Source organism: Gadus macrocephalus, chromosome 10 (genome assembly GCF_031168955.1).
Source record: "Gadus macrocephalus chromosome 10, ASM3116895v1".
NCBI lineage: Eukaryota > Metazoa > Chordata > Actinopteri > Gadiformes > Gadidae > Gadus > Gadus macrocephalus.
The window spans coordinates 16,025,394-16,052,303 of record NC_082391.1 but is presented as its reverse complement, the minus strand read 5'-3'; the positions used below and the strand labels follow the sequence as shown (position 1 = coordinate 16,052,303).

Sequence of the window (26,910 nt, the reverse complement as noted above, 5' to 3'; positions counted from 1 at the left end):
GATATTATATCCCATGGCATTTTAGCCAAGTAAGTTCCGCTAGATTCCACTAAATTCTACATACTGCACCCTTAAGACAAAAAAGTGTTTTTTTTTTTCTCAAAAATGCCTCAAACCCAAGGATAAAATAGCATAATCATAGTCATATGTCAATATACCATGATTTATATCTAGATATACAATAGGGGCTCGGTCTAGATATATGTCAATAGACTTGGCTACTATTTACTCAATGCACTGCCAATAACAAATTTAACTTGTTTCCAACAGTTGCCTCTGATTTACATTTGTGGTGTTTTCAACATAGAGAAACCTGACATTGCAAAAGGGAAACCATGCATGCAGGTCGTCTTCTCAAGACTAATACAGCATTCAGCCTCATGATCTGAGGATTTCAGAAATTAGAACAATCTGTGAGGGCACACAGAACATGGCAGGAGCTCCTCTTTAAAATGGCTGCAATTAAAGGCAAATGCGGCACAGTCGCTTTAGTCAAATACTTTCCCAACCTTAGCATATCAAACCTGTTTATCTCTCTGTCCATGGGAGGCACATTAGTCATACAGGGGTGAAGCCGCCGTTGGACTCTTACCAAACCTAAGAGGCAGGTGCTAACCTTTGATGATCAGTAATAAAAAATGACATAATAAAACCAAAGACCACAGCAAGGAATGAAAACAGATGTGAGGGTCCTGCAGAATACACACGAACATGGAGCAACCACAGGAATATAAAGAACATTAGTGCAAGTGTAGCTCATTGTGTTGGCCCTCGTATGCTGGATGGAGATAATTGTGTTTGCATAGAAGGTGGGTATGACTCATTTCCACCATTGGAGCGGGGGCTGGGGGTTTGGACAGCAGCCTGACTCTAATGCAGGGACCACCGCGTACAGAACCTCCCGAAAAGCCATCTGCTCATCATTTCGGCCGAGCCTTAGAAACCATAAGCTGAACTGAAACTTTGCAAAGTAACACTTTAGTGTCCCCAGGACCAGCCACTCCACTCTGCCGCATAACAAGCAGGATCTGGGGCTATTCTCATGAGCCAAGTAGCCTCTTCGGTCCTTGTTCTTGGGGTAAAATTAGCCCTGTGAAAACATTGTAGCACCTTAAAGCAGGGCAGTCACGTGAAGAGTGCATTTCTGTTTGTGTCAATTTAAATTGAAGAAAATAGATGCAGCCTCTGCACATCCTTCATGTCCACCTAGTTACACTGGTCGTGTTTCTCTTCAAATGATAGCCCATTGACTCTTTTTCCATTTGTCTCTCCTGGAGGGTGGTTTATGTCTGTCAAGCTGGAGGCCTACTCACTAATGACTGTCATAGGTTGTCTGTCAATCATCGTATAATCTCTGCAGCATTGAAAAGCACTGAAGCTTTACCATATAATCTACAACCAATTCTGTACAAATATTTCACACAGCGGCCGACATGACTGAGCGTATCGCTTTCAGACCCAGTCAACGATCAGAAGGCGTTCACTAATTCTTCATGGTGGGAGGGAGAGTCAGGAGGACTGGTTACTATTACTCTTGAGTGCATCGTCGCCTTGCATATACATGTATACTTCCTGCAGTAATCCCCGTTTGCAGTGGCAGCTCCTTTCCTTCTGAGGCAACGGCAATGAGGGGGTTGAGGAATTTCAGTTCAGCCTCAGCCTCTCCCTCAGACGCCAAGTCTTGTGAGTTTCATGCGTGGACCCACCGTATCCTGCTAAAACAAACAGCATTGAGGAGGTAGAAACAAAAGCTTTTGTCTTTGAGTTATAATTAACTCACGCCCTCATGCACCCAAATGGCATTCCCTCCCCCAGATACACGTATTAGGACTCAGAGCATTAGATGAGAGCATGTCTAATTGGCAAATTGAAGGGGTCTCATGACATGGCCTTTCGTCTATATTCAATCAAAGCAACGCTCAGAGCAAAGTGAGCCATACTTCAAAACCGGATAGTTAGTTTGAATTATGCCAGGGTGTACCGCACTGTGTTCTTTTTTTTTTAATGAGGGAGATATCACGAAGCACATCCTGTCCAATATAAATACGAAACAAGGGAGTGAAAAACCCAACCAAACAAACTGATAGGAGTTCATTGAGTCATGGCATAAGGACCATAAGGACCTAAATTATTTAAAAAACATTGCTGTGTACCTGTCAAGTGTTTTCCTTGTGTGTTTTACCATATGCTATGTTTTTTCACATTTTCATAACAACCTCTCAAATTATAAAAACAAATAAATTCTTCTCCGAAACTGAATTAAATTTGCTCAATAACCTGTAACCTGCAAAGCTTTAATCATGGGTTCCTTTCTTTTCAAAGGCTGTACCCAGAGACAAAGAGCCAGTCGCTGCAGGATTCACCAGGTTCAGAACCTTCCCCACCCTGACCCCATCATCACCGCTGCTCTCCAGGACCTTGCCCAGATAGTCCTGCAGTCCATGGCCCCTCAGAGACCCGTGTGGTCCACAAGGCAGGAAACAGCTTGAGGCTAGTCCAGCATCCAAGGCTGTGAGAGGGCAGAGGACACGGTGGAAAAATGCGGGGCTTTCCTCGAATGAGCGTCCGACAGTGCTCATAAATGCAGCGTCCTCAGTTATCTTTTGGTGGCTTGTGATGATAAAGCAAGAATGTCTTTACAGTATTGGACTGAAAACCCTGTAGCTTGTGATGTGTGTGTGAGTTTCCCACAGAACTGAGCTCGACTGAAACCATGGCTTGAATGTTTAGGCTTCAAGTCTTCCCAACGACTTCTCATGGCAGAGAGGTCATGTTTTTTAACAATGAGAGGTATCAGCTTTAACAGCATGTTGCATGTATACATGCTCACCTTCATGTGAATGCTTCCAACGCTTTGTTTGAAAACATCCCTGGTGAACACAGTGTTGAATATGGAATTGGGCGTGTTAGAGCTGTAATAATAGTTCATATCCTAAACAGTCAAGGAACGATGATGCTGATGCTGATGAAGGGTGAAAGTTCTGTTAAGCAATGCTTTAGAGCAGCAGAACATGATTAAATTATTAGTAGCTAACATTGGATCGTAAATGGAAGAGCTCTCTCTTCCATTTACATTTAAGAGTTATATCTCAGAAGTCGTGTACAGAGGAGAAATGTGTAGGCCTACTACTGTAGAAGGAGGGGGGGGGGGGGGGGGGCTGCAGCTGTGAGCTAGTTAGCAAATCGCTCTGAGAGCCCTTAGATCTGCCTGGTAGTCGCAGCGACATGGGGTTAAGATAAGAGGAGTGTGTCTACATGCTTCAGAGCGAAGACCCAGCGCAAACGAAAGGGATTGGTACTCAGGTTGAAAGGGTACTAGCCTACATTTTCATCCCGCCGTGTGTAAAGGGGATACATACATAGATGGACAGAGCGTTGAATTCCAAATTAACTTGCCAACCGGTGCGAGGAATTGGTGGATATAATGGGGAATACGACACCTAAGCCATTTGTAGGTAAGACATGTCGAACACCGTATAATGTAAGATGCTAATGTTTTTTTTGTGAGCTATATGATGTAGCCCAACGATTGTTATAGTTTTTATTTTTGCAACATGTTGGAAGCATGGCTGGTCCTCATGTCGCGACTTGTGCTTCGGCGTGCTCGCTACTGTCAAACGTCTTGGAGACGCTGAAGAGAGGCGCGCTCGGCGCTTCAACTTGGCGAGGGAGACGCTCCGCGCGTTATTCCCGCAAAATATACGCTTGAGTGGGGATTTCATATAATAACCATAGTCCTGCCCATTAGGGTTCACGGTTCATGCATTGGTTTTTCTCATCAGGACTAATGCATTATCCTTGTTGAGCGTTAGAGGAGGCACAATTGCTTTCTTTATAAACGGTATCGCCCGCAAAAGTAATGTTTGTTTCCAACGCAAAACAATGGTTGTATAGCTATATAATTTGATCTTTGCATGGCTTCCCTTTATTGTGTTTGTTGGATTGTTGTGTTTTTAAATAAATGTTCAATGTACATCAGCTGAATTGACTGTTTCGCTCACAGATCGCCCTACACGGATAGATTCGGATTAGTAGTCGGGTCACTGCTCCTGGCCAGCAAATAGGTGTGGACTAGTAGGCTATTATTTATGCATACTGTTGTGAAGCAGAGTTGTGGAGAACCCGGTTCTTTTAATTATAAGCAATTGGCAGAATTAGGCAAATAAACCACAATATTAATTCCATAATCATTTGATCACGTGTGCTTCCACTTACACAGTGTTCACCAGCTGCCCAATCCAATCCTCTCTCCTTTGTCTTTTGTTGTCCTCTCTCTGCCTGTCATCACTCTTTCGGACCATCCTATAACAAGCAATCGCCAGGTATGGAAAGTGCTTGATGGAGTGCTACTTAAGTATGACTCTGAGGCTATGTGTAATACTACAATGAGGGACATTAAAAAATGATCGACAATACATTCAATATCAAAGCCAATTCCAAAGTTATATCTTTGCTACATTCATTTTGTTCCTGAAGCAACACCTACTGCATGTTGTGATTGTGTTTACTAATCTGCCTTTTCATACAAGCAATACAACTTGTTTATAATAGTAGCAGATTATACTTGTAGACATTGAAAGTAAACCATTGGGTCACCCTAAACACCCCTAGCAAAATCAACTGTTTAATTTTTAACTCACAAAGTGACCCTGTTTCACTCTCCTGGGCCTAGAGCCCTCATGATAAATCAGAATACAGGGTTCCCCCATTCCACCTAACTAATGCCAGAATCGTCCACTACTCCACTGATCCCATGATGGCCAAACAAAAGCAAAATAAACCTGATGGAAGGCGGCGGCATTGGTCCAACACTTGACATTGACTGTGCCTGAGAAGCTATTTTTTTCCATGGTCAATGACCTATTGTTTCATCTAATAAGGGCAGCTGGGTCGTCTATATTCAGTCACCGCTCTGTATTTGATGCTTTTATTACTTTACACCCCCTCCCACACACACACCCACTCACACCCGTCTCTCTGTCAGTAAGGTAGTTTGGACTGAGACGTATAGCCTGTACTTTCCACTCCCACTGTGCGTTATGTATACGTACAACCGTCGCTCTCACCACTCAGTGGATGTGTTTCTTGGTGGGGAAGGGGGGAAGGCAAGAGCGGATCGTTTGAGATGTTGCAGATGTTTTTACTGCTGGGTCATAGTTTAGAATATAATCAGAGATAATGTCTAATTTGGGAAATGTACTGTGGTACATTTCACTGACATATTGGCCGCATGCAGAGAGTCATAAACAGAAATGTAATCACTGCGTGACAGGATGAACGTTTGGCCTCGGGGGGGGGGGGGGGCCCATTCAGTCGGCACTAAAGAGTGAAACCCAAACCATTCAATATGTGGAGAGGACCACTATCTGAAACATGCAAGCAGACCAAAGAACGGAATACAGTGTTCATTAATATGAATCTAATCTTGCATAATCTTTTTTCAAGCGATATATGGACCATTTAAATATGACATTAAACTAAAAACAGGCCATTGTCTGTTTGGTCCATTTAATGACTGTTGAGCAATGAAAGAGGCCATTCAGATTGTGTTCAGAGCGAGGATCCAGGGCCAAGGATCCTTTATATAGTAGAAGGCATATCCTCTCAAAATACTAAATAATAATAGGTCGGATGTTGTTTAACAAGCATACTGGAACATATATGTTTAGCGTGCCACTCTTCATGTGTTACTAATTCCGGAGATACGATGGGATAGAGTGTGTGTATACATTTCAGGGACACTGTTTACATTTTATTTATTTTTATACAGGCAAAGGTCTCAGAAGTGGTATGGGTCATGGCAGGACATCGGTTTGTTCGAAGATGTGGTTTTACATTCTGTCGAACAGCTCTCTGTCAATCCAAGCAGTATAGTTGACGAGTCTGTGGGCACTGAAAAACATATTTTTAGAACCAACAGCTCTGTTCTCTAAACCACTGTGTCTACGCAGGCTCTGTGCTTCATCCACCCCTGTTAGTGTGATAATCCTGTTCAAACATAATGTTTAAACATTGTGTAAGTACAATAAGCCGATAACTGTCGTTGTTTTCCATTTTTCTCTCTCTGTGCCCCTACAGATGCGACCCTACATCACCGCCCAGTGGCCAAGAGGCAATACTACATCCTTCCCAACAGCGGATCGAGTGTGGAGAGACGGACCCCTGCTCCTCCTGCCAGCCTCAGCCTCGAATCGCCGCGCTTCCACCCCCACGCCAAGGGCAAGAACGTCCGTCTGGACGGGCAGCTACGGCGCGCCACCCGCAAAAACAGCTTCTGTAATGGCATCACCTTCAGCCACAGACCCGTGCGTCTGTACGAGAAGGTCAGTGCGGGTGGCGGTTAAGGATTCACCCCTATGGTTGTAACCAAAGTGCACTTAAAGGTGACATATTATTCCACCAGGTGTGAGTGTGATTAACCATTACAAGCCGTGAAAATCGGCTTCTTCTGATATCACAAGTGGGCGTGTCCACCAAGATGTATGACGGATAGAAGAGCAACGTTTGCTACAGTCCCCTGGGTAGACTGATCTATCCAGCACACATCGAGGTGGACCCGCCATCTTGTGATGTCTGAAGAGGCAGATTTTCAAAACTGCTTGTAAGAGCTAATCACACCCACACCTTGTGGTATAATATGTCACCTTTCAAGGAAGCAGAAAAAGGTCTGATGTGTGTTCGGCGTGTCTCACGCAGGTGCGACTGCGTCTCAGCGGCGTGCACACGGGCTGGAGTGGCGCTCTGCGCTTCGGCTTCACCAGCCTGGACCCCAGCGAGCTGTCCTCGGCGGAAATCCCCAAGTACGCATGCCCCGACCTGGTGACGCGGCACGGGTACTGGGCCAAGGCCCTGCCTGAGAGGCTGGCCCAGAAGGACAACGTCCTCTCCTTCTGGGCCGACCGCCACGGCAGGGTGTTCTACAGCATCAACGAAGGGGAGCCCATCCTCTTCCACTGCGGGCTGAGTATCGGCTGCCCGCTGTGGGCCATCGTCGACATCTACGGGATCACGCAGGAGGTCACGTTACTCGGTGAGTGGTGATGGTGTTCGTTGACTTCGACCGACCCGGCCCAACCGGTGAAATATTGTTTGTGTCTTCAAAAAGTGAATACGATAAAGAAACAGTCAGTCATTAGCTGATATTTGGGTTGGCCAATTTTTTGATGGGTTTTCTTACGAAAGAAAAGCACGTCCTGTCATTTTTCTTGCGACCGGAGTTGGAAATAGCAACAGTGCTGGCCTAGATGTAAATACATGCCAGTCATGGCTGTGTCAAACCATTGGGTTTAGGAACAGTTACAGTGTCAACATATTCACGTCTAAATTAAGCTGCTGGCTGACGGTCCCTCAGAGGGCTGCTTAGCCAGAGAGGCCCACAGGAATAGAGTGGAAATAGATCAGAGAGAGAGAGAGAGAGAGAGAGAGAGAGAGAGAGAGAGAGAGAGAGAGAGAGAGAGAGAGACAGACAGACAGACAGACAGACAGACAGACAGACAGACAGACAGACAGACAGACAGACAGACAGACAGACAGACAGAGGGGGAGGGAGGGAGGGGGAGAGAGAGAGAGAGAGAGAGAGAGAGAGAGAGAGAGAGAGAGAGAGAGAGAGAGAGAGAGAGAGAGAGAGAGAGAGAGAGAGAGAGAGAGAGAGAGACAGACAGACAGACAGACAGACAGACAGACAGACAGACAGACAGACAGACAGACAGACAGACAGACAGACAGACAGACAGACAGAGGGGGAGGGAGGGAGAGAGAGAGAGAGAGAGAGAGAGAGAGAGAGAGAGAGAGAGAGAGAGAGAGAGAGAGAGAGAGAGAGAGAGAGAGAGAGAGAGAGAGAGAGAGAGAGAGAGAGTTTTCTGTGACTGGAGTTCTAACAGACCCCACTCTCTAGGAAAAGTAGCCCTGCAGATAACCAGAAACCAGACCACCGTTGTAAACCTTCAACACTTCAACAACTAACCTCTCTGCGCTGGAATGTTCTTAAATATGTCAACTTAATGTTTTCCCGCGGCCACTTTCTCCCTCCCTCTCTCCCTCCCTCTCTCCCTCCCTCTCTCCCTCCCTCGCCCCCTCCTTCCCTCACTATGCTGTAGTCCCTCCTCCCCCTCTCCCTGCCCGGGCCGCCCCAACCACTCCAACCGCCACCCTGTCGCTCTCTTGGTTTGTTTATCTTCAGTCTGATAGATCCCATGGCCATGTTTGGTCAGGAAGGCTGATCCCAGGGGCTTTGGTTAGGGGGCCAGTGTGCGAGAACATCCCTTCCCATGAGAGAGTAGAAAGAGTGCCAGCAATGAGCTACTCACACTGATTTTATGTTTAGAGAAAAATAAACTCATAATCTATAAAGGAAATTATGACATTTTGAAACAATTACATTTCTGTTTGAACACGCCGTCTTGTTGCCGAAAAAATACACACATAGTCGTAAGAGTCAACAGCTCTTAAGTGTTTGAGGGCTGAATTTTTAAACGATGAATGATGTGGGAACCAAAATGTAAGCAAAGAATTGTTCCACATCAAAAAAAAGGGCAGGATTCCCACAATAGACTCGAAGAATAAATGTTGTGGGCTAAACTCTAATGATGTTACTGCATCATAAAAGCCTGACATTTAGGCAACCTGTAACACTGTGGCGCTGTCCTTCGCAGAGAGCACGTTTGCAGAGAGTGTGGCGTCCAGCTGTCTGTCGGCGGCGCGCCTCAGCGCCTACCTGCCCCAGAGCAGCCACGACTCGGCCAACTACAACAACAACCAGCTGGAGCACAACCAGGCGGCCGCCGCCAAGATCGCGACCTTGCAGCTCAGCGGCTACAGCCAGCTCACCCCCTGCGGCTCCTCCTCCACCTCCAGCTCCTCCACCTCCACCACCGTCACAACCTCCTCCTCCTCCTCCACCTCCTCCTCCTCCACCTCCAGCCCGCTCTCCGCCAGCTCCGCCGCCGCCTCCTCCTCCGCCGCCCCCGGCGGCCCCCGCCCGGCCAAACCGGGCCTCCCCTTGGCGCTGGACAACGGCCTGCACTTCCACCTGGTGCGCGGCTCCGACGTCGTCCTGTCGGCCGACCGCTCGGCCGCCTGCATCCACTTCCTGGACAGCAGCCGCACGCTGGTGTTCGGCGACCGGCCGCTGCACGTGGACGAGACGGTGTACGTGGAGGTGGGCCACCTGGGCCTGCCCTACTTCGGGGCGCTGCTGTTCGGCCTGACGTCCTGCGACCCGGCGGGCCTCCACGCCGGCGAGCTGCCCGCCGACCCCCAGCTGCTGCTGGAGCGCAAGGAGTACTGGGCGGTGCACCGCGGCGTGCCCGTGCCCTGCTCCGGGGACGTGCTCAGCTTCACGCTGCGCGCCGACGGGGAGGTGCACCACGGGGTGAACGGGGCGCGGCGCGGCCGTCTGCTCTGCGTCGACGCGTCGCAGGTGCTCTGGGCGTTCTTCACCCTGCACGGCGCCATCAACCGGCTGCGTATACTGGGTAAGCGGTCCCGGGGTTGGGGAGGGTCCGGACGGGGGACGGGGGGTTTAGGGAAGTTCTGACCGCTTTTGTGGTCGGTCCAATTTGTTTTGGATTCTGGTTGTCTTTTTTTATTATTATCTTGTTATTGTGAATGGATAGGATTTGTTTATTTAGGTTGTGTTTTTTGGGGTGGTCTTGTGACCAGTAGAGTACAGTACGACCTTGACTGATTAAAATAAGCACAAAAGTCACATTCTTCCGTGTCTACCCCCCCCCCCCCAATAGGCCTATTAGTATTAACAGACCGCTTTCTGGTCAGTTGAGGTCCTTGTGTTGTTTTGGACTTTGCCCTCTTTTTCCAAACCCAATCATCCCCGGAATAGTCTGTCTCTTATGGCCTAACATCATGTGATTGATTCGTGTCAACACGATGTGATGTATAAATCCCCCCCACCCCCCTGCCCCAAATATGTGAAGGCACAAATATGACTCATGGTATTCTTACATGACATGCCAGAAGCAAAAAAAATGATTAGGAAGAAAGGAGGATCTTACAAAACGTATACTTTCAATGTTTAAATGTGCCCCTTTTACTGACAAACTGAACAAGAGAAGTCTATTCTTCTCTTTGTTTATTATCCAGACTTAACCCTCTCCAACGTTCTTCTCCATTTCTTCCCCTTGCCGCAGGGACTCTCCAGTCTTCCCCTCTCTCCGTGTCTCCCAGTGGCTCTCCGAGCAGCGGCCCAGATGACAGTGATTCAGACCTGGCTTTCAGTGTCAACAGATCCTCGTCTGCCTCCGAGTCCTCACTGGGTGCGTGGCTGAAACCCGGTGCGCAACACTGTGTGTCCGGTTGAGCAAATTAGATCACCATGCTTCCCTTTTTCTGTCTCAGAACGCCTGTATCAGCATTGTGTGATGTAGCTCTTGATAAACGGTTTAAACTGACTGTTTGAGAATAAATGGTCAATACTCGGGAGGAGAATGTCCGCCACAGCCGTTAGTGACTAACCATTGGGTACACTATAGGGCTTGCTACAGTTTTTTAAGATGGGGTATAATGAACGGCATTATAGGATACACCCGGCCCTGGATTTTATCCATTCAAGTTATGGATTAGAAACCACAGAAATCGAAGTGGTAACTGGTTAGCTTACAAAAACGTATAAACGTTTCCTTATATATCTCCTCTATCTCCACCTCTTGTCTCCTCCTCCTCATCCTCCCATTTCTCCTCCTCCTCTTCATCTGTCACCTCCCTCTCGCTGCTCTCCCTCCACAGTCACGGCCCCCAGCTCCCCTCTAAGCCCCCCGGTGTCTCCCAGCCTCTCCGCTCCAGAGCTGCCGCTGCCGGGGAAGAGCGGGGAGTGCACGGTGTGCTTCGACCAGGACGTGGACACGGTCATCTACACCTGTGGACACATGTGTCTGTGCCACGAGTGCGGGCTGAAGCTCAAGAGACAGATGAACGCCTGCTGCCCAATCTGCCGCAGGCCCATCAAAGATGTCATCAAGACGTATCGGCCCTGATTATGCAATACAACTTGAACTTATTTTTACCCCATGGTGGGATGGTGGATGCCTTGATGCTGCAAGCTTCCCTGTCTCCTGTTTGTTTCTCAGGCTTTGAGGATTTAAAAAGTACAAACTTGAAGAGATCCACAACATGCCACGATTGTGCCTTTAGTTTTGAAATCAATGATTTCAACATTGCAACAATTGAAGCGACTGGTCTGTGTTTTGATCCATAAAGGCAAGCGTGTTGCTTCTATTGTGAGCCAGAACATTGTTGAGGCTAACTTTAGCAAAGAAGGCTACCCACTATGCCCAGCCTTGGACCTGATCTCTCCTGCTGTGCTTATTTTCTATTTTCTTTCTGTGCGTAGGCTGAAAAGGAGATGGCCTTCAATGAATATTTAGTTCTCAAGTTATTTTTCACCCAGTTTGTTCCTTTTAGTTTATTTTTTGTTAATAGATGTTACAGCACATGAATACAGCTATAGTGTATGTATAGTGTATATGCATATAGTACCACATATAGTGTTTGACTTAAAGTGCCTTAGACATTTGTCCATTTGCAGACGTATTACTTTAAAGAAAATCTATAGCTACAGCAAGCTATATATTTTAAATGGTCCATTGGTGACACACAAAATGTGTTGTGTGGTGAGTAAATGTATTGGGAATGGGAAGAAAGCAGGAATTTAATTAATTTTTGTTTGGTAAGTAAGATAAACATTTTGAAAATTCAAAAGAAATTCAAAATGCCTATATTAATATTGAATATATATTAATTCTTTAATCCAGATCTGAGAAGTGTTTTTACTCTTTTGGTGCCTTAAATGTCTTGTGATGTATTGTTTGAGGATAATAACTCTGAAGACCCTCCAAGAAATCTTTTTTCATGCACTGAAAGACTGTCATACATAAAGTCATAAAGTCACTGAAAGACTATGTATTTCTGGCATGACACAAGGTTGGGATTATAGAGTACATTAAGAGTTTTAGATGTTCTCTACTGATTAAAACTAACTTTTTTTTCTGTGTGGATAAAAAAACATGGGTTTGAAGATGAACGGGTTCATCTTAACTGGGAACTATAGGCTTGATGTCGCCATTTTTATTTCTACAACTTAAATTGAATAAATACAAAATTAGAATATTGATTATTTGTAATATAGATGTTCATATTATTGTGATGCATCAATGGGTTTCAGAAAGGAAAGCACACAAAAAGAATATCCACCAATTCCCCCTGAATCTGAACTTTAATGGATCCAGGAAAGCGAAGGGTGGAATGAAAGGATGAGGGGTTAAAGGTTTGGATATTAGCATTCATCACATTTGAATGTTGCTGTTTTTCACTAAAAAGGTAAACTTCGTGTGAGTCACACGATTTCCAACCAATCCAACCAAGAGGCGTAACCCTGTTTGCACAGGCAGACAACCAACCAGTCGGAACAACTATTTTAGGAAGGAGCAGATATCGGCGTATAAGCCTACAACACAGCCCAGCTGTGTTCTTATCAATTTTATCAACAGTGCCCCGAATGAATATTTATAATGTCCAAAGTTTGTTGCAAACCAAAAATAAGTAGCCTAGTTTTTCCTGCAATTTAATGCATCTGCTTTATTTATTTCTAGAATATATACTTGCGCTACTAACGTAGGCCTACGCTGGCAATGCGTCCTCATTATTTATGTTTGCACAACATCGACGGTGTAAAGGTCATCCGAACAGTAAAACAGGTTTTTCTAAATACCACAGAGGTATTTCACAACAAACTATCTAAACGCTCACACGCATGCGTGTGACCGGTTCGGCCTCATTCCATGTTTTTGGGCTTGATTTTTCACAGAACTCAGATATCCCACCCTTTCTTCCATACTTGACCAAAGAGGTATTTTCATATGCAGTTAAAAAACCAGTACAATTCACATTGAAGTTATTTTTTGGGAAAATTTATTTTAATGTCAAATAGGCCTAGGCCTATATATTAAATAAAAAGTGAAAACCAGTTTAATTGAAAAGGGATTAAGAAAATAGAAGAACAAATGTCCAGTCAACATTATGTAGAAAATTAGGAACCTAAATCAAAGTTTAAATGAATGTTTAATTTAAACATCATGACATAGACCCAGTAGGAGTAGCAGTAGGCCTACATCATGGGATATTCATTTTCACCCTTAACATGCCCCTCTGCTTTTGATTAAAACGTCCGTCTTTGGTCCTTCACTGTATGGGAAAAAAAAAAGTATACATATTAACCCTGAAAACACCAAATTCACAAGTTAAAAAAATATAAAATAATAAATTCAGCTTACCTGTTGGCGAAACACAACATGCATTCACTCGGATAAGTTTCCCCATCGGTTCCACAAACCGGCTCATATTCACGTGTACAAAGCGGTAACAGATATTGGTCACACTGTGGCTGCTCCTACAAGTAAAAAATTCAGATCGAACAGTTCAAATCGACGAATCCCTTGAGCCTACCTCAAACATAAGGCCTCGTTATGTCCTGAATGTCTCACCCCCTGAGAGTCGTCCGCTGTGGTCATTCCATTTGCAAGAACTGTGAAAGGATCGTTCACAATTAATGTTGGATAATCCCTATGGTTAACATGCTTCGTCGATTTTTGGTAACGGAATACAGTTTATTGTCAACACATGTATGGCTACAACATGTCAAGCACGCAAGCATAGGCGGAACTCACATATAAGGCACAACAGGCCCAGTGCACTCCATATGTTCATTGTGCTTCCGCTGATGTGAGTTGCGAGTCGCGTAGGAATCTCTCGTGTTGTAAAAGGATTCTACGGTGTGACTGGCGGCAGGTTTTATTTGTTATGACTGACTCCACCTCATTACACAACAGTTTGTGGTTTGTGCATTTTTAACGCCCCGCTGTTGGACATGTAGTCTCCTCGCACCCAGCCTGGAACATCATGGGTAAAAAAAGAAAGAAGCGTTATTGGCTTGAGGGAGAGAGGGGGCGGGACTTTGAGTGGCATGCATGGGATATATGGCGAGAGTAAGCGGGACTTTCAATAGACTGGAACAGAAGATGTGAGGTTATCATCACAAGACTACGCATAGGGCACACATGTCTTAACCACAGTATGAACATCATAGGCAAACATGAAACAGGGGTCTGCCCAAAATGTAATGGAAGAGAAACAGTGGAGCATGTTTTACTACAATGTGAAGCGTACAATTTGGAGAGAAGGGAGCTGTTGAAAAATGTTAAAGCTTTGGGTCAAACAAGCTTGACCTTAGAGGGTTTACTCTCCTTTTCCACACTGAGACCACCAGCATGGAAACATGTAATGACTTATCTAAAAGCAACAGGTTTATTTCACAGATTATAATTTAATCAGTTGTTTTCTATTTACATGATTTTGTTTATTTACTTTTGTTCTTTTGCATAGTTTATAACGTCCATCGAAGCTCTAAAACCAACAGTAGGTGGCGGTAATGCACAATATTGGTTTGCCATCCGCCAAATAAACTCGAAAGAAGAAGAAGAAGACTTTCAATAGATGTGTCGGTTTCTGTTACTTTTCCACGGATATTACTCTGTCAATTTTTTCGTTAAACTCAATAATGATCCACCTTGTTGTTGTGGTTGTTGTGGTTGTTGTTGTGATACTTATTCTTCTTCTACTACTCGATCCGGGACTAAACAGGCGTACAAACCGGAAATTGCCCTGCATTCATGATCCTCTCTCCGCCTCCATGGATCTTGAGAGTATCAATCCTGGTTGGCTTAGTCTAGACAATATATAATTATGTAGAATCAATAATGATCAATATAATTATCTTCAATGCAACCCTTAACTTCATGTTATTTCTTGATGCTATATAGGCTACATGGGGATTAGAAAGATTGATCGATCGCAGCTATTTAGCAGTTTGCCTATCCATGAAATAATACAGCAACTTGCATTAAATTAGTTTTAAGGTTTATACCTAGATAATACCACATAGAAACAACAGCAAACAATATTGCCTGATTATAAATTATATATTATTTTAATCAATAATAGGCCTATGTCCATAAACCAGGGTAATTGACAATCTACTCATGTTAGGTAAGACAGTTGTACAAAGCTCGAATCTTCTTGTTTTTTTGTTGAAGTCATTTAATCATCGATTGAGAAAAAGAAACACAATAAGAAAAACACGTCATATGAAAATTAATTTGAATACGAATTAAAATGAAACACAATCAATCATAAAAACAAAATCATAACAATTATTTTGTTGATATTGTTAATATCACCTTGAGTAACCATTTAAATCACTGCACACCGTTTCCCTCACAACAAATGATCATTGAGTATATTAAATCAACCCTCGCCATATAGTAGCATCACAGGTCCAAATAATTGGACTATCATTCAGAGTTTGGACATTCTCCTCTGCTTTGGATTAAAGCCGAGGTGTCCCCTGTGCTGTGGGAATAAAATAAACACAGATTAGTTTAGCGAACACCAAATTCCCAAGGAGGCCTCACAAAACCACCAGTAACAAAAGACTTGTCTCAACCTACCTGATGGCATAACAAAGCGCACACTCAGTTGGGTATGTATGGCCGTCAGTTGCGCACACCGGCACATAGTTTCTCTCACATGCAGGCAAATTATATTTCTCACAAGCAGGCTTTTCCTGTAGACAAAATCAGATTTATTTCACTTGCATCAGACCAAGGCCTACACATCAAAACAAATGAAAGGATAAACCAATACAAGTGATGAAAGCATAAACCCATACAAATGGGAGGAATCTCACCCCCTCAGGAGCACCCATGGTTGTGGTCATTCCTTGTGCCAGAACTGTGAAATGATTAACGATTTTGAACACATTTACATGTTTGGTATATGGTTTCCAATGACTTCTGGAACCAAAATATAGTTTATAGTAAACATTGTCCAACATTAAAAGCATGTAGGCAGAACTTACCAATAAGGCAGAAAACTCCTAGCGCGATCTGAAAGTTCATGGCTTGTCTGCTGTTGCTCTTTGGCGCAACAAGGTAATGGATCTGTGTGGTGTGTGTTGAACAGGTTGTTGCTTCGACGGAGGAGTGAGGTGAGCTTTTATTTGTTTCAGTTGACTCCACCTCATCACACAATGTGTTTTTCCTATTTTCTTCCGGGATGCCGTGGCCGAGGGAGTGGCCACTGCACCTGTTGCTGCATGTGTTTCAGGTCATCGCACATCGTAGCAAACTCATTGGCCTCCATTTCCATACTCTCTTGTTACACTTTTGTTGTACCAAAGAGCCTGGGGCAATAACCTTTAACAATTTGGTCAGGGAAATCGGGTGCGGCTTGAGCTGGGATTTGTATTGAAATTAGTCGAAAGATGGACCACACCTCGATGGACCAATGTGGCTGACTGCGACCGAGGATTCCAATGCAAATGGACGCGAGAGGGCTAAACTGGTTCAACCGCAATGCCTCGGGTCATACTAGTCCCTCTTTAATCAGCTGTAGGGCAACTGTAATCAATAATATGTCAATGGCAATAAACAGATTAAAAAAACATGTTAAATGAGGCCATTATAATCTTGTATTGTTTGTCAATTAACTGTCAAATATGCCATTAACTGTCAAAAAAAGGTTGAACTAAAGTAGGAAATTGTCCTATCAAAATGATGTGAAACTTACACGTAAAATCTTTACCGGCCAGTTGGGTTTATCAATCAGCTGTCATGATGTCATGCACAAGGCTGTCAATCAGTAGGCCTACGCTTTTAGCGCTGACGTCAAGTGGCGTATTTCCCTTGTAATGCAAATACTCAATCATTTGGGCTGTCGACCTAGAAGTGGCTAGATATCACATAGGCAAATAAAAAACTTGTACTCATCGGGTGGATGATCAAAACCAACGTTTGATTCGTTTGGAACCACTGGACGTTGTTGTGACAGTCATCAATAAACACACGAAGGCGCCATTTCCATGAAAACTAAAACTTAAGAAGCAAGACAAGTTGACAATGACAGTATTCCCATTGTTAAAACAAATTCCATTATGTCCAGACAAAGATACCATAATAACGAGTCAATCTACCGCTTATCTGCTCGGATTAGCCAGGCTTGTAATGAAGCTGTGGAAAGTGTGAAGGTGTAGCAGGTGGGCAGGGAAATGAGTCTGGCCGTGTGTCAAGACAGGTTTACGATGAGATATTTTAACGGTGCCCCCGTGCGCTATCTTGACGTGCAAGAATGGGACTTGGCAGCCATGCACCAGTGCACCTATCCACGAACAGAATACAATATCTACAAATTGATTTAATTATATTAATGAATCCTAAACCTTCCTCCTCATACCCCCCGCGCTTGCGGATCCACGCAAAGGGTTCTCGGTGATTCCTTTACGCACAGAGCGAATTTCGCGCCGTTGTTGGAGCGTTATTTGGTTGAATGGATCGCCTTGCAGAAGTCCTTCTGTCTTTCACGAGGGGCAAGACGATGGACGGTTAGGAATCGCTCGTGGTCACCTTCTTGTTGTGAAGAATCCACAACGGCTATCCTACTCTCTGTAAGGGACCATGGCTGGGGACTGTGCGTCGAACCAGCGCCCGACGGAAGATTGTTTCGCTATTTCTTTCTTTTTTTGTTCCATCCTTTGATTTGTGAAGTTCTTTAATTAACAGAAAGTCTTGTCAATGGACGTCGGATCTGGAATGATATGGATATACAAGCGAATATGAGCTCGATCAATTGCCTGTCCCACAATGACAGCGACCCGGCACAGAAGTCTCCCGCTGGGTTGTCCACTGCGCTGGCCAGCGTGCTGATCTTGACTATAGTGGTGGACATCGTTGGCAATGTCCTTGTAATTCTTTCCGTGTTTAGAAACAAAAAACTGAGGAATGCAGGTCAGTTGGAAAGTTTCCTAACTTTAAGACAGTACTAATGACTATGATGCATGAAAAAACCGATTAGTTTTCTATGTTTAACAAGGTGCATTTGGAAGGTTTGGACGAACACTTTTGAAATTAAAGCATAACCTATAGTTGCAATGATGCATGAGGAAAACTTGGACACATTTATGTGATTATTAGATTTAATTCTTATCCTCAGCATTCATTATGCTCAACACAATTTACACATCATAAGCACAATCTCTCTCTCTCTCTCTCTCTCTCTCTCTCTCTCTCTCTCTCTTTCTCTCTCTCTCTCTCTCTCTCTCTCTCTCTCTCTCTCTCTCTCTCTCTCTCTCTCTCTCTCTCTCTCTCTCTCTCTCTCTCTCTCTCTCTCTCCCTCTCTCAGTTCCTAAAAAGTTGTACACTTGTCTCAGGTGAGGTGTGATGTGTGTGTGGTGTGCGTGTTCGTGTTCGTGTTTCACTGCTTCAGACTGGTCCTGAAGCAGTGGTGAAACAGCCACTCAAAAAGCCAGCCTGAAGCCCTCACAAACAGTGGCAGGCTCGCTCCCCAGGCCACCTTCCCCAAGCGGCGGTCCTCTGTCTTCATCCATAAACCCCTGGCCTCCCTCCATCCTGCTCATCCTCCTTCGCTCGTGTGCACCCCGTTTAACCCCGAGCTCCCCCATCAGGAGCTGCAGTGTGAACGGCCCTAGGTTAGACAATGTGTTCATGTGCTACTCTGCCCACGGTGTATTCCCGTAGAGAGGTTGTGAAGAAAGAGAGGAAGATCATGTATACAATTAGAAACTCCCATGTATTCCCATATAGACTGGTGGGCCGTTTGTTTTTGCCATTGAACTTCTTCATGTTTGCGTTGTATTCTGTGAAGGGTGTCTAGTTGTCAGGCTCTCGTTCCATTCTACCACGCTTGTCTGTGTAGAATTGCCGTGGATCTTTCGCCATTTATAAATGATTCAGGAGATGAGAATATAGAGTAGGTTGATTTAAAAGTAGGCAAACCTACTATTGGGTAAATAATTCAAATGGGATAGAAAATGACAGCAATGAGCTTAAAATAAAACTCAACGGAGTAGTGTATTGATTTCTGTCCGCACATCATTTGAAGAAGATGGAGCAAACAAGAGTAGTTTCCGATAATTGTATTGTTTGGGATGAGTTATTCTATCCATGAGTTGAGTGACGCATTAGGCCTACGCCCTTCGTTTGGCCAGATATGTTTGCTAAATCATATTCACCATGGAGCGGTGTGCGGCTTTGCAATTGGTTCTACAGATTTCATGTTGGGTTTACGGCTCTGTTGCAATCAGCTCTCACACCGACTCAAGACCCGAGTCTCAGACGCTTAGATCTCGGATGTTATTCCGATTTCTCAGATGATCTCAAAATAGAAAGCACAATTGCCTGTGATGCATGTTTAAAAAATCTGGGGTGAAAGCTCTCAATCAATGTAGGATCCTCCATAGATCCTAATGAGAGCAAGTGTATTAGGCTGTTACATAAGGAAATTACATGTCTGCAATAATGAGCGTTTTTGTGCTTTTTGATTTCCGTCATGCTTCATGCATAAGGCCTCTGTATTAAATACTTAAAGGCTTATGGAAAATATAGATGGAATAACTTCAGAAGCAATCATGTGCCTATAACTGTAGCAATGGCCAAAGGCATTATATCAATATGCTCCTTCCAAATCAAACCAGCGCTCGTTCCTTCCTGTCCAACAGCTGCCTCATGGTTCAGTCCTCCAAGTAGCTTGACGTGTGTACTCACAGACTGTGTGATGTTACATCTTCTTTCACAATCTGTCCTCTGTTTGAAACACGCTATTCATTGTATTTCTTAGATCGCTATGAATAAATGTGTAATTGTACAATTGTGCACCCCCACCCGGGTTAAGGACACCCATCCCGCCACCCACCCCCCCCCCCTCAATCCCTGGTGGGACACACTCGCAGTGTTACCTAATGGCCCCCAGGAAGACTCCATCTAAATGACTCAATGAATGAGATGTTGGGGAATTCTCAAATTACAGAAGTGGTATTATATGTACGTGCATGTGATCCGCTGCTGAGACCTTCAGCAATGGATCTCTTCACTGGATTAAGTAGCATATTATTCATTATGTAACGCATTATAAAACATAATGTAGGTCTTAAACAATGATCGATTTCCTGATCCAGCCATCCATCCATCCACCTATTCATCCATTCACCCATCCCCATATTCATCCATCCATCCCCATATTCATCTATCCATTCCCATATTCATCTATCCATTCCCGTATTCATCCATCCACACAATCATCCATTACAATATTCATCCATCCATCAATCCATCCATCCACATATTCATCCATCCATGCATATATTCATCCAGGACCATCCACCAATCCAGCCATCCATCCACATACTTATCCATCCAACCATCCTGCCATCCATCCATCCACATATTCATCCATCCATCCATATAATCATCCATCCATTCCTAGGCTTCCTGGGCTCTTTCTGCTACACTACATTTAAGCTGTGTTTTTACGAGTAAGCTCTCTTTATCACCCCCCCTGCCCCCACCCTCAACCATCCACACACACACACACACACACACACACACACACACATGCCCTCCAGCTGCTCTTCTCTCGCTATCCTCTCTCTCTCAGTCTCTCTCTCTCTCTCTCTCTCTCTCTCTCTCTCTCTCTCTCTCTCTCTCTCTCTCTCTCTCTCGCTAACTCTCTCTCTCTCTCTCTCTCTCTCTCTCTCTCTCTCTCTCTCTCTCTCTCTCTCTCTCTCTCTCTCTCTCTCTCTCTCTCTCTCTCTCTCTCTCTCTCTCTTGCTCTCGCCCTCTGTTTCCCTGTCTCCCTGACCCCCTATCGCCCTGTTGCCCTGTCTCCATCCCTGTCTCCCTCCCTGTCTCCCTGTTTCCCTATCTCCTTGTCGCCCTGTCTTTCTGTGCTCTGGATCAATGCAAAAACACGGGCTCTGTCTTCCCATACACACTCTTTCCATTACCATTACAGCGTCCTGGACATGTGAAACCTCCCTCGGTTGTTTGGTTGAAGCATGTGCTGCTCTGGTGGCCTGAATCCTCTCCCAGCCACTGACTGTTACATTGTCAGACACTCAGGGATTGGTTGGAAAGCTCTCTGACAAGGGTGCTGATGCCAAACCACATGATGTGAAGCCATGCAAAATCAAATTTAATAAATTCACCGGTCCCTTGAACATGCGTCTTGGTGAACTAGTCACTACTAATTCATCACATGGGTTCTGCCCTTGCTCATGGGCTCCTTCCTCTCCTCTTACTAATCAAGTTAAATCTCATCTGGTTTGTGGCACGCCCTCGTAGTAATAATCCCCCTTTTGTCAATTAATTGGAGGTAATTGATGCCAGCACTTTTGCTTAATTCGTTATAGGTTGTTATTCTGTAAAAAAAAAAAAGAGTAAATATGGCAGCATAAATCAAAGCATGGTGTTCCTGCCAGTCTGGCCTGCTGGTCGTATGTCTCCACTGGGTCTTTGAAGCGGATGCGATGCAGAAGGTGGATGTGACAAAGAAAACCTAAGCCCCGAGGCTTGAGGATCGGCGTGGGCCGTGCAAGCAAGCAAGCAAGCAAGCAAGCAAGCCAGGAAGCCATGCAAAGGAATGCAAAACCTCTTCGTCCACACAGACTTTGCTCCTGTTCTGTCATTCGCCTGTTTTGGCTTGCGCTCTTTTTATAAAAGTATATATAGAATAAATAATTATATATAATACAATATGATATATATATCATTTTGCATTATATATAATTATATAATATGGGTATATACCGACTTTAATTATAATGTTACAAGCGTTATTAGTCCGTATCAACCGACTCTATGAAAGTAATAAACGTATATTCCGGCTCTACTTTTGAACGCATTTAATGACTATATTTCTAAACATATACTCTATTCTATAATATAATATATTTTAATATAGGCCTACGTATATATTTTAGTCTGCATATACAGACTCTATTTATACATATTTAGACTCTTGTTGCCACACGCTTGCACTTTTCTTCTTCTTTGCAGTGTGCTTCATATTGCTTGATCGACAATGTGGGGGCCACAAATATGCTTACACCACCAATATGGTAAATACACACATAGACACACCAGACATTTTTGGGTGCTTTTTTGGAACTCACGGGGGAGACATTTATGGATTGTATTTTGTTTTGATGACCAAGGAGTTCCGAGGCTGTGTACTGGCAGATTTGGAGTTGGCCATCCTTACAATTCCTAAATAGTTATTATTTCCGATGAAGGCGTTTCTGGAGAAGTTGGGTGACGGGGTGGAGGGTGGGAACAAAAAGAGGGTGCATTTCTGGTGCATTACTTAATGCAGTTTTTATGTTTTAACAGTTTCTGAGGGTTTTCACAACACACACACAAAGATGGAAAAACATGATTGCACAAGATGTTTATCTTTGAACAAAGGTAAAAGATACCAATGATCATCAATGGTTTGGTGACTTTCAATAAAGTCCCCAATGTATCTTTGAATACAGTCGTGTGGGCTTGTGTGTATGCTTTTGTGTGCTTGTGGTTGTGTGTGTGCGTGTGTCTGTGTGTGTGTGTGTGTGTGTGTGTGTGTGTGTGTGTGTGTGTGTGTATGTGTCAATGTGTGTGTGTGTGTGTGTGTGTGTGTGTGTGTTGTGTAAGTGCATGCATATGTGTGTGTGTGTGTGTGTGTGTGTGTGTGTGTGTGTGTGTGTGTGTGTGTGTGTGTGTGTGCGTGTGCGTGTGTGTGCGTGTGCGTGTGTGTGTGTGTGTGTGTGTGTGTGTGTGTGTGTGTGTGTGTGTGTGTGTGTGTGTGTGTGTGTGGATGTGCGTGTGTGGGTCATGTGTCTATCAGTGTCTGTATCTGTTTGTTTGTGCGTGCGCTGATGACCCACCAACTTTCTTTGGGTTGGGTCATCTATTTCAATAATCACCAAGCCAATTGGTGTCAGAGGAGCCAAGGGGCTTGTATCCAGCTCTGCTCGTTCACTTGGTACCGTTGACCAATCATCTTTGAGGTACCAGGGCATAATGTTCCATTCCATTCACACACTTGGTAATAATAGCTAGCAACAACAGGTGACCATACATGGCCCATATAGGGTTTCCAGGCCAGAATATCAAACCCATTCCTTTGTTAGCATTGTCTGTTTTGCATAAGCAAGAAAGGCTGGTTCTGGCACTTTTGGGTAGGATGAGAACATAAGACGGCCAGGTAGATTAAATAGAGAGAGAGAGAGAGAGAGAGAGAGAGAGAGAGAGAGAGAGAGAGAGAGAGAGAGAGAGAGAGAGAGAGAGAGAGAGAGAGAGAGAGAGAGAGAGAGAGAGAGAGAGAGAGAGAGATTGCCAGCCTTGCCCGGCCTGTAAATAGTCTGTATATAAGAGCGTTGTTTCCAGGCAACCAAACACTCACATCTCTAAACTTGTGGGAAATCTGAGCTCTGGAAAAGGAATCCTATAGGCGAGGCGAACCGAGACCCGATGCCGTGGCGTGTCTTGTGTCCGCGGATCTCCAGCAGAGATACAGGGACCCACGTGATGTCAGGCTGGGGTGCAAACCTCTGCACGGTGACACATGCCGCCGGCCGGCGCACTGAGCTTCACACAACACATTGTGACAGATAGGACCGCTGAGCTGCTGCAAACATGAAGAGGCCAATGCTTGTTTATTTTTAGGGGGAGAAGGCTATGTGTGTGTGTGTGTGTGGGTGCGTACCTTTTGACGTGTGCGTTTGTGTGTGTTTGTGTGTGAGCATGTGTGTCGTTATGGTTACGGCAGCCTCTTCTTCTACAGCAGGCTGGGGGCCAACATTGTTCATATTCAATCCTTAGACTTACTCTTGGACTACTAAACTCTCTGTCTCTCTGTCTCGGCCTCTGTGTCTCTGTCTCTGTCTCTCACTCTGTCTCTGTCTCTGTCTCTCTCTATTCAGGGACCATACATTTCAATATGGAACGATTTGATGTGATTCGATGCAATGTTATAATGACCCGGTGCGATTTGATGAGATATGATTAAATCCGATAGATACAGTTAATATCCGTTAAATGTTAACACAAAATATTATTTTTTTTAACCAAGCAGATAGCTTGAAAATAAAATATTTTTGACCAATCAGATCGCTCAGATTCTTCAGGCGATCACACATTTCGAGCAATTTGTTTGGTAGAAAAACTGGATATATTTTAGGAGGAATCTGATTGGTCGAATAAGTTGCTAATTTACTTCAGGAAGAGGGATGATCTAGTCCTTTCTCTGCCTTGTAACCGCTGTGAATAAAAAAGTTTTTTCCACATTCCCCAACAGTTTTATATCTATAACTGATTAACGTCAGCATGAAGCGAGAGCTTTTTTCCAAAAAATGAAGGCAATAAAAATGTGTCTTATTAAAGAAATAAGAGTATTCACGCACACGCACATTGATACATTTAATACGAATAAATGTATTATGGTTATTTTTTCGACATGTGTTCAGATGAAGGTGGTTTTAGTATTTTTGTTGAGAAAATATACAGTATATATCTTAAAAAAAGTATTTGCGGACATTGTCAAAAATAATTTGGTCAAACAGTAGGGACGGTGTTTAACTCCAGGGATTAACTCCAACGCACAAAGAGCAAAGAGACACGGATGACGGCCTCATCATGCTGCTGTCTGTTCATGTTCTGTGACGTATGTTGCATATATCTATAGATGTTTATGTATATATATATATATATATATATATATATATATATACGTTATATATATACATCTATTTAGATGTGTATATATATATATATATATGTGATAAGGAGCTGTCACAACACATTACTTCTAAATTAGCGCAGTTTGCTGTAAATGTCTTCTCCTTTGAAGCGTATTTGATTCCGCCAGGGCTTTAAGTGACATGCTCTGGCACACGTTAAGATCAATCTCAGACTCTCCCCCTGGAACGGCACCACAGTAATATTGTCAGACAGCATTTTCGTTCACTTGTTTTGTCGTACAAGAGCCAGGGACACGTGCAGCCAGGAAGTTAGACTCCAGGCACACAGGAAGTTATTTGACAATGATTTGACATTTAAGTGTTTTTTATTAGGGCTTTCTTATAGCATCGCCTTCAGAATTTAGTTTTAATCTTTTCCATCATAAAGTCGTGGACTTTAAAATGTCATTCACATTCAGCCTCCTAAAGTTTTTATAGCATATTTTCTCATATCTGATCAGGCAATGGAACTGAATGGTAACACTTACAAGGGTACACTTATGATCAACCATTAAAACACATGGGGTAACGAAGTATCACAGGATACTTCCGTAAAAGACAAAATAGTGCAGACATACATTCTAAATATGCTGTAGCCAAGAGAATCGATTGAAACCATTCAAGAAGAGAAAATAAAGCAGAAGATATAAATCAAATAAATATTGCCATTGCCATTTCCTCTGTGACCTGTTAAACGTCAAAAGCATTAGCTTGGTAGCTAGCTAGCCATGGTGGAGCCGCAGAGGGGGTGAGATGAACGCCCCTTGCTGTCCCCCCACAGGAAACATCTTCGTGGTGAGCCTCTCGGTGGCCGACCTGGTGGTGGCCGTGTACCCCTACCCCCTGGTGCTGACGGCCATCGTCCGCGACGACTGGACCATGGGCGACCTGCACTGCCAGGCCAGCGGCTTCATCATGGGCCTCAGCGTCATCGGCTCCATCTTCAACATCACAGCCATCGCCATCAACCGCTACTGCTACATCTGCCACAGCCTGCACTATGACCGGCTCTACAGCGTCCGCAACACCTTCCTCTACCTGGGCCTCACCTGGCTGCTGACGGCCATCGCCACCGTGCCCAACTTCTTCGTGGGCTCGCTGCAGTACGACCCGCGCGTCTACTCCTGCACGTTCGCCCAGACGGTCAGCTCGTACTACACGGTGTCGGTGGTGGTCATCCACTTCCTCCTCCCCGTGCTGGTGGTGTCCTACTGCTACATGAGGATATGGGTGCTGGTGATCCAGGTGAAGCACCGCGTCAAGCCAGCGCAGCGGGCCAAGGTGAAGCCCAGCGACGTGAGGAACTTCCTCACCATGTTCATGGTGTTTGTGTTGTTCGCCGTGTGCTGGGCGCCGCTCAACCTCATCGGGCTGGCGGTGGCCGTCGACCCGTCCCGGGTGGCGGCCAGCGTACCCGAGTGGCTGTTTGTCACCAGCTACTTCATGGCGTACTTCAACAGCTGCCTCAACGCCGTCATCTACGGGCTGCTCAACCGGAACTTCCGCAAGGAGTACAAGACCATCGTGCTGGCCTTGTGCATGCCCCGCCTGCTCAGGACCGAGTCGTCCAGGTGTCCCACCGAGGGCATGAGGACTAAGCCCTCGCCGGCCTTCACTAACAACAACATGGCGGAGGTTGATGTTTGAGCGGTACTGTTTGTTTGCGGTGGAGGAGTCGATCTCCAATGGAACCTCCGTATGGTCTTTTTTTATCATGATTTTTTTCTTTTTGACGATTTTGTGCCTTTTGCTGAGATGCTATTCTTATTCACGGTGTGTGTGTGTGTGTGTGTGTGTGTGTGTGTGTGTGTGTGTGTGTGTGTGTGTGTGTGTGTGTGTGTGTGTGTGTGTGGGAGTTTGCGTGCGAATACCTTATACATTTGTAATGTGCTGAAGTGCCACAAACTCAAGTGAGACCAACTCAAGGGGAATAATCCCAAAGACTAAATGTACTGCATTGTTCGGTCACAAATTGACAATGATGGAAAGCCAAGGATCCAAACCAATCCAACCCTGTAACCTTTTTTTGTCAGCACTGAATCAACACTTTTTCCTAGCGCTCACTTTCTTGAGCACTCTTGACTGTTTGTACCTCATATCCATGACAACCACTGTATTACTTTGCATGCGGTCACAGGATATCTGACAATAATAATGAATGCAGGAAGGATCTCGTCAACATAAAAACCCAGTTTTTTTTAGATTTTAACATTTAAAATCAAGTGCAAAAAAACCTTTGAATGTGTCTTTCAATCTGGAGAAAAAGCACCATCATG

The 26,910-nt window shown here is 44.5% G+C and overlaps 2 protein-coding genes and 2 long non-coding RNA genes across 6 annotated transcripts; 2 read left to right on the top strand and 2 right to left on the bottom strand.

Moving 5' to 3' along the window:
- The first annotated feature begins 3,182 nt into the window (after window positions 1–3,182).
- On the top strand, window positions 3,183–12,122 carry neurl1b (neuralized E3 ubiquitin protein ligase 1B). 2 transcript variants are annotated; one of them, XM_060062817.1, is made up of 6 exons: window positions 3,183–3,455; window positions 6,079–6,323; window positions 6,697–7,030; window positions 8,652–9,473; window positions 10,146–10,289; window positions 10,741–12,122. In XM_060062817.1, exons 1-6 carry the CDS (start codon window positions 3,425–3,427, stop codon window positions 10,986–10,988), a joined length of 1,824 nt encoding a protein of 607 aa, XP_059918800.1. In that variant the 5' UTR covers window positions 3,183–3,424; the 3' UTR covers window positions 10,989–12,122. The 2 variants fall into 2 exon arrangements, with proteins under 2 accessions (XP_059918800.1, XP_059918801.1); XM_060062818.1 differs by having other exon boundaries at window positions 3,185–3,455; window positions 10,146–10,271.
- A 930-nt stretch (window positions 12,123–13,052) lies between these two features.
- Window positions 13,053–14,720, bottom strand: LOC132465910 (uncharacterized). The gene is made up of 3 exons (XR_009527705.1): window positions 13,677–14,720; window positions 13,456–13,534; window positions 13,053–13,194 (listed from the first exon to the last, which is right to left on the bottom strand). It is a non-coding gene; the product is annotated as an uncharacterized LOC132465910 (long non-coding RNA).
- A 1,033-nt stretch (window positions 14,721–15,753) lies between these two features.
- LOC132465911 (uncharacterized) lies at window positions 15,754–16,018 on the bottom strand. Its single transcript, XR_009527706.1, has 2 exons — window positions 15,926–16,018; window positions 15,754–15,798 (listed from the first exon to the last, which is right to left on the bottom strand). It is a non-coding gene; the product is annotated as an uncharacterized LOC132465911 (long non-coding RNA).
- Window positions 16,012–26,351, top strand: mtnr1c (melatonin receptor 1C). Of its 2 annotated transcripts, XM_060062822.1 has the most exons (3): window positions 16,012–17,260; window positions 17,739–17,849; window positions 25,416–26,351. In XM_060062822.1, exons 1-3 carry the CDS (start codon window positions 17,194–17,196, stop codon window positions 26,279–26,281), a joined length of 1,044 nt encoding a protein of 347 aa, XP_059918805.1. In that variant the 5' UTR covers window positions 16,012–17,193; the 3' UTR covers window positions 26,282–26,351. The 2 variants fall into 2 exon arrangements, with proteins under 2 accessions (XP_059918805.1, XP_059918804.1); XM_060062821.1 differs by having other exon boundaries at window positions 16,012–17,849.
- The last annotated feature ends 559 nt before the right edge of the window (window positions 26,352–26,910 follow it).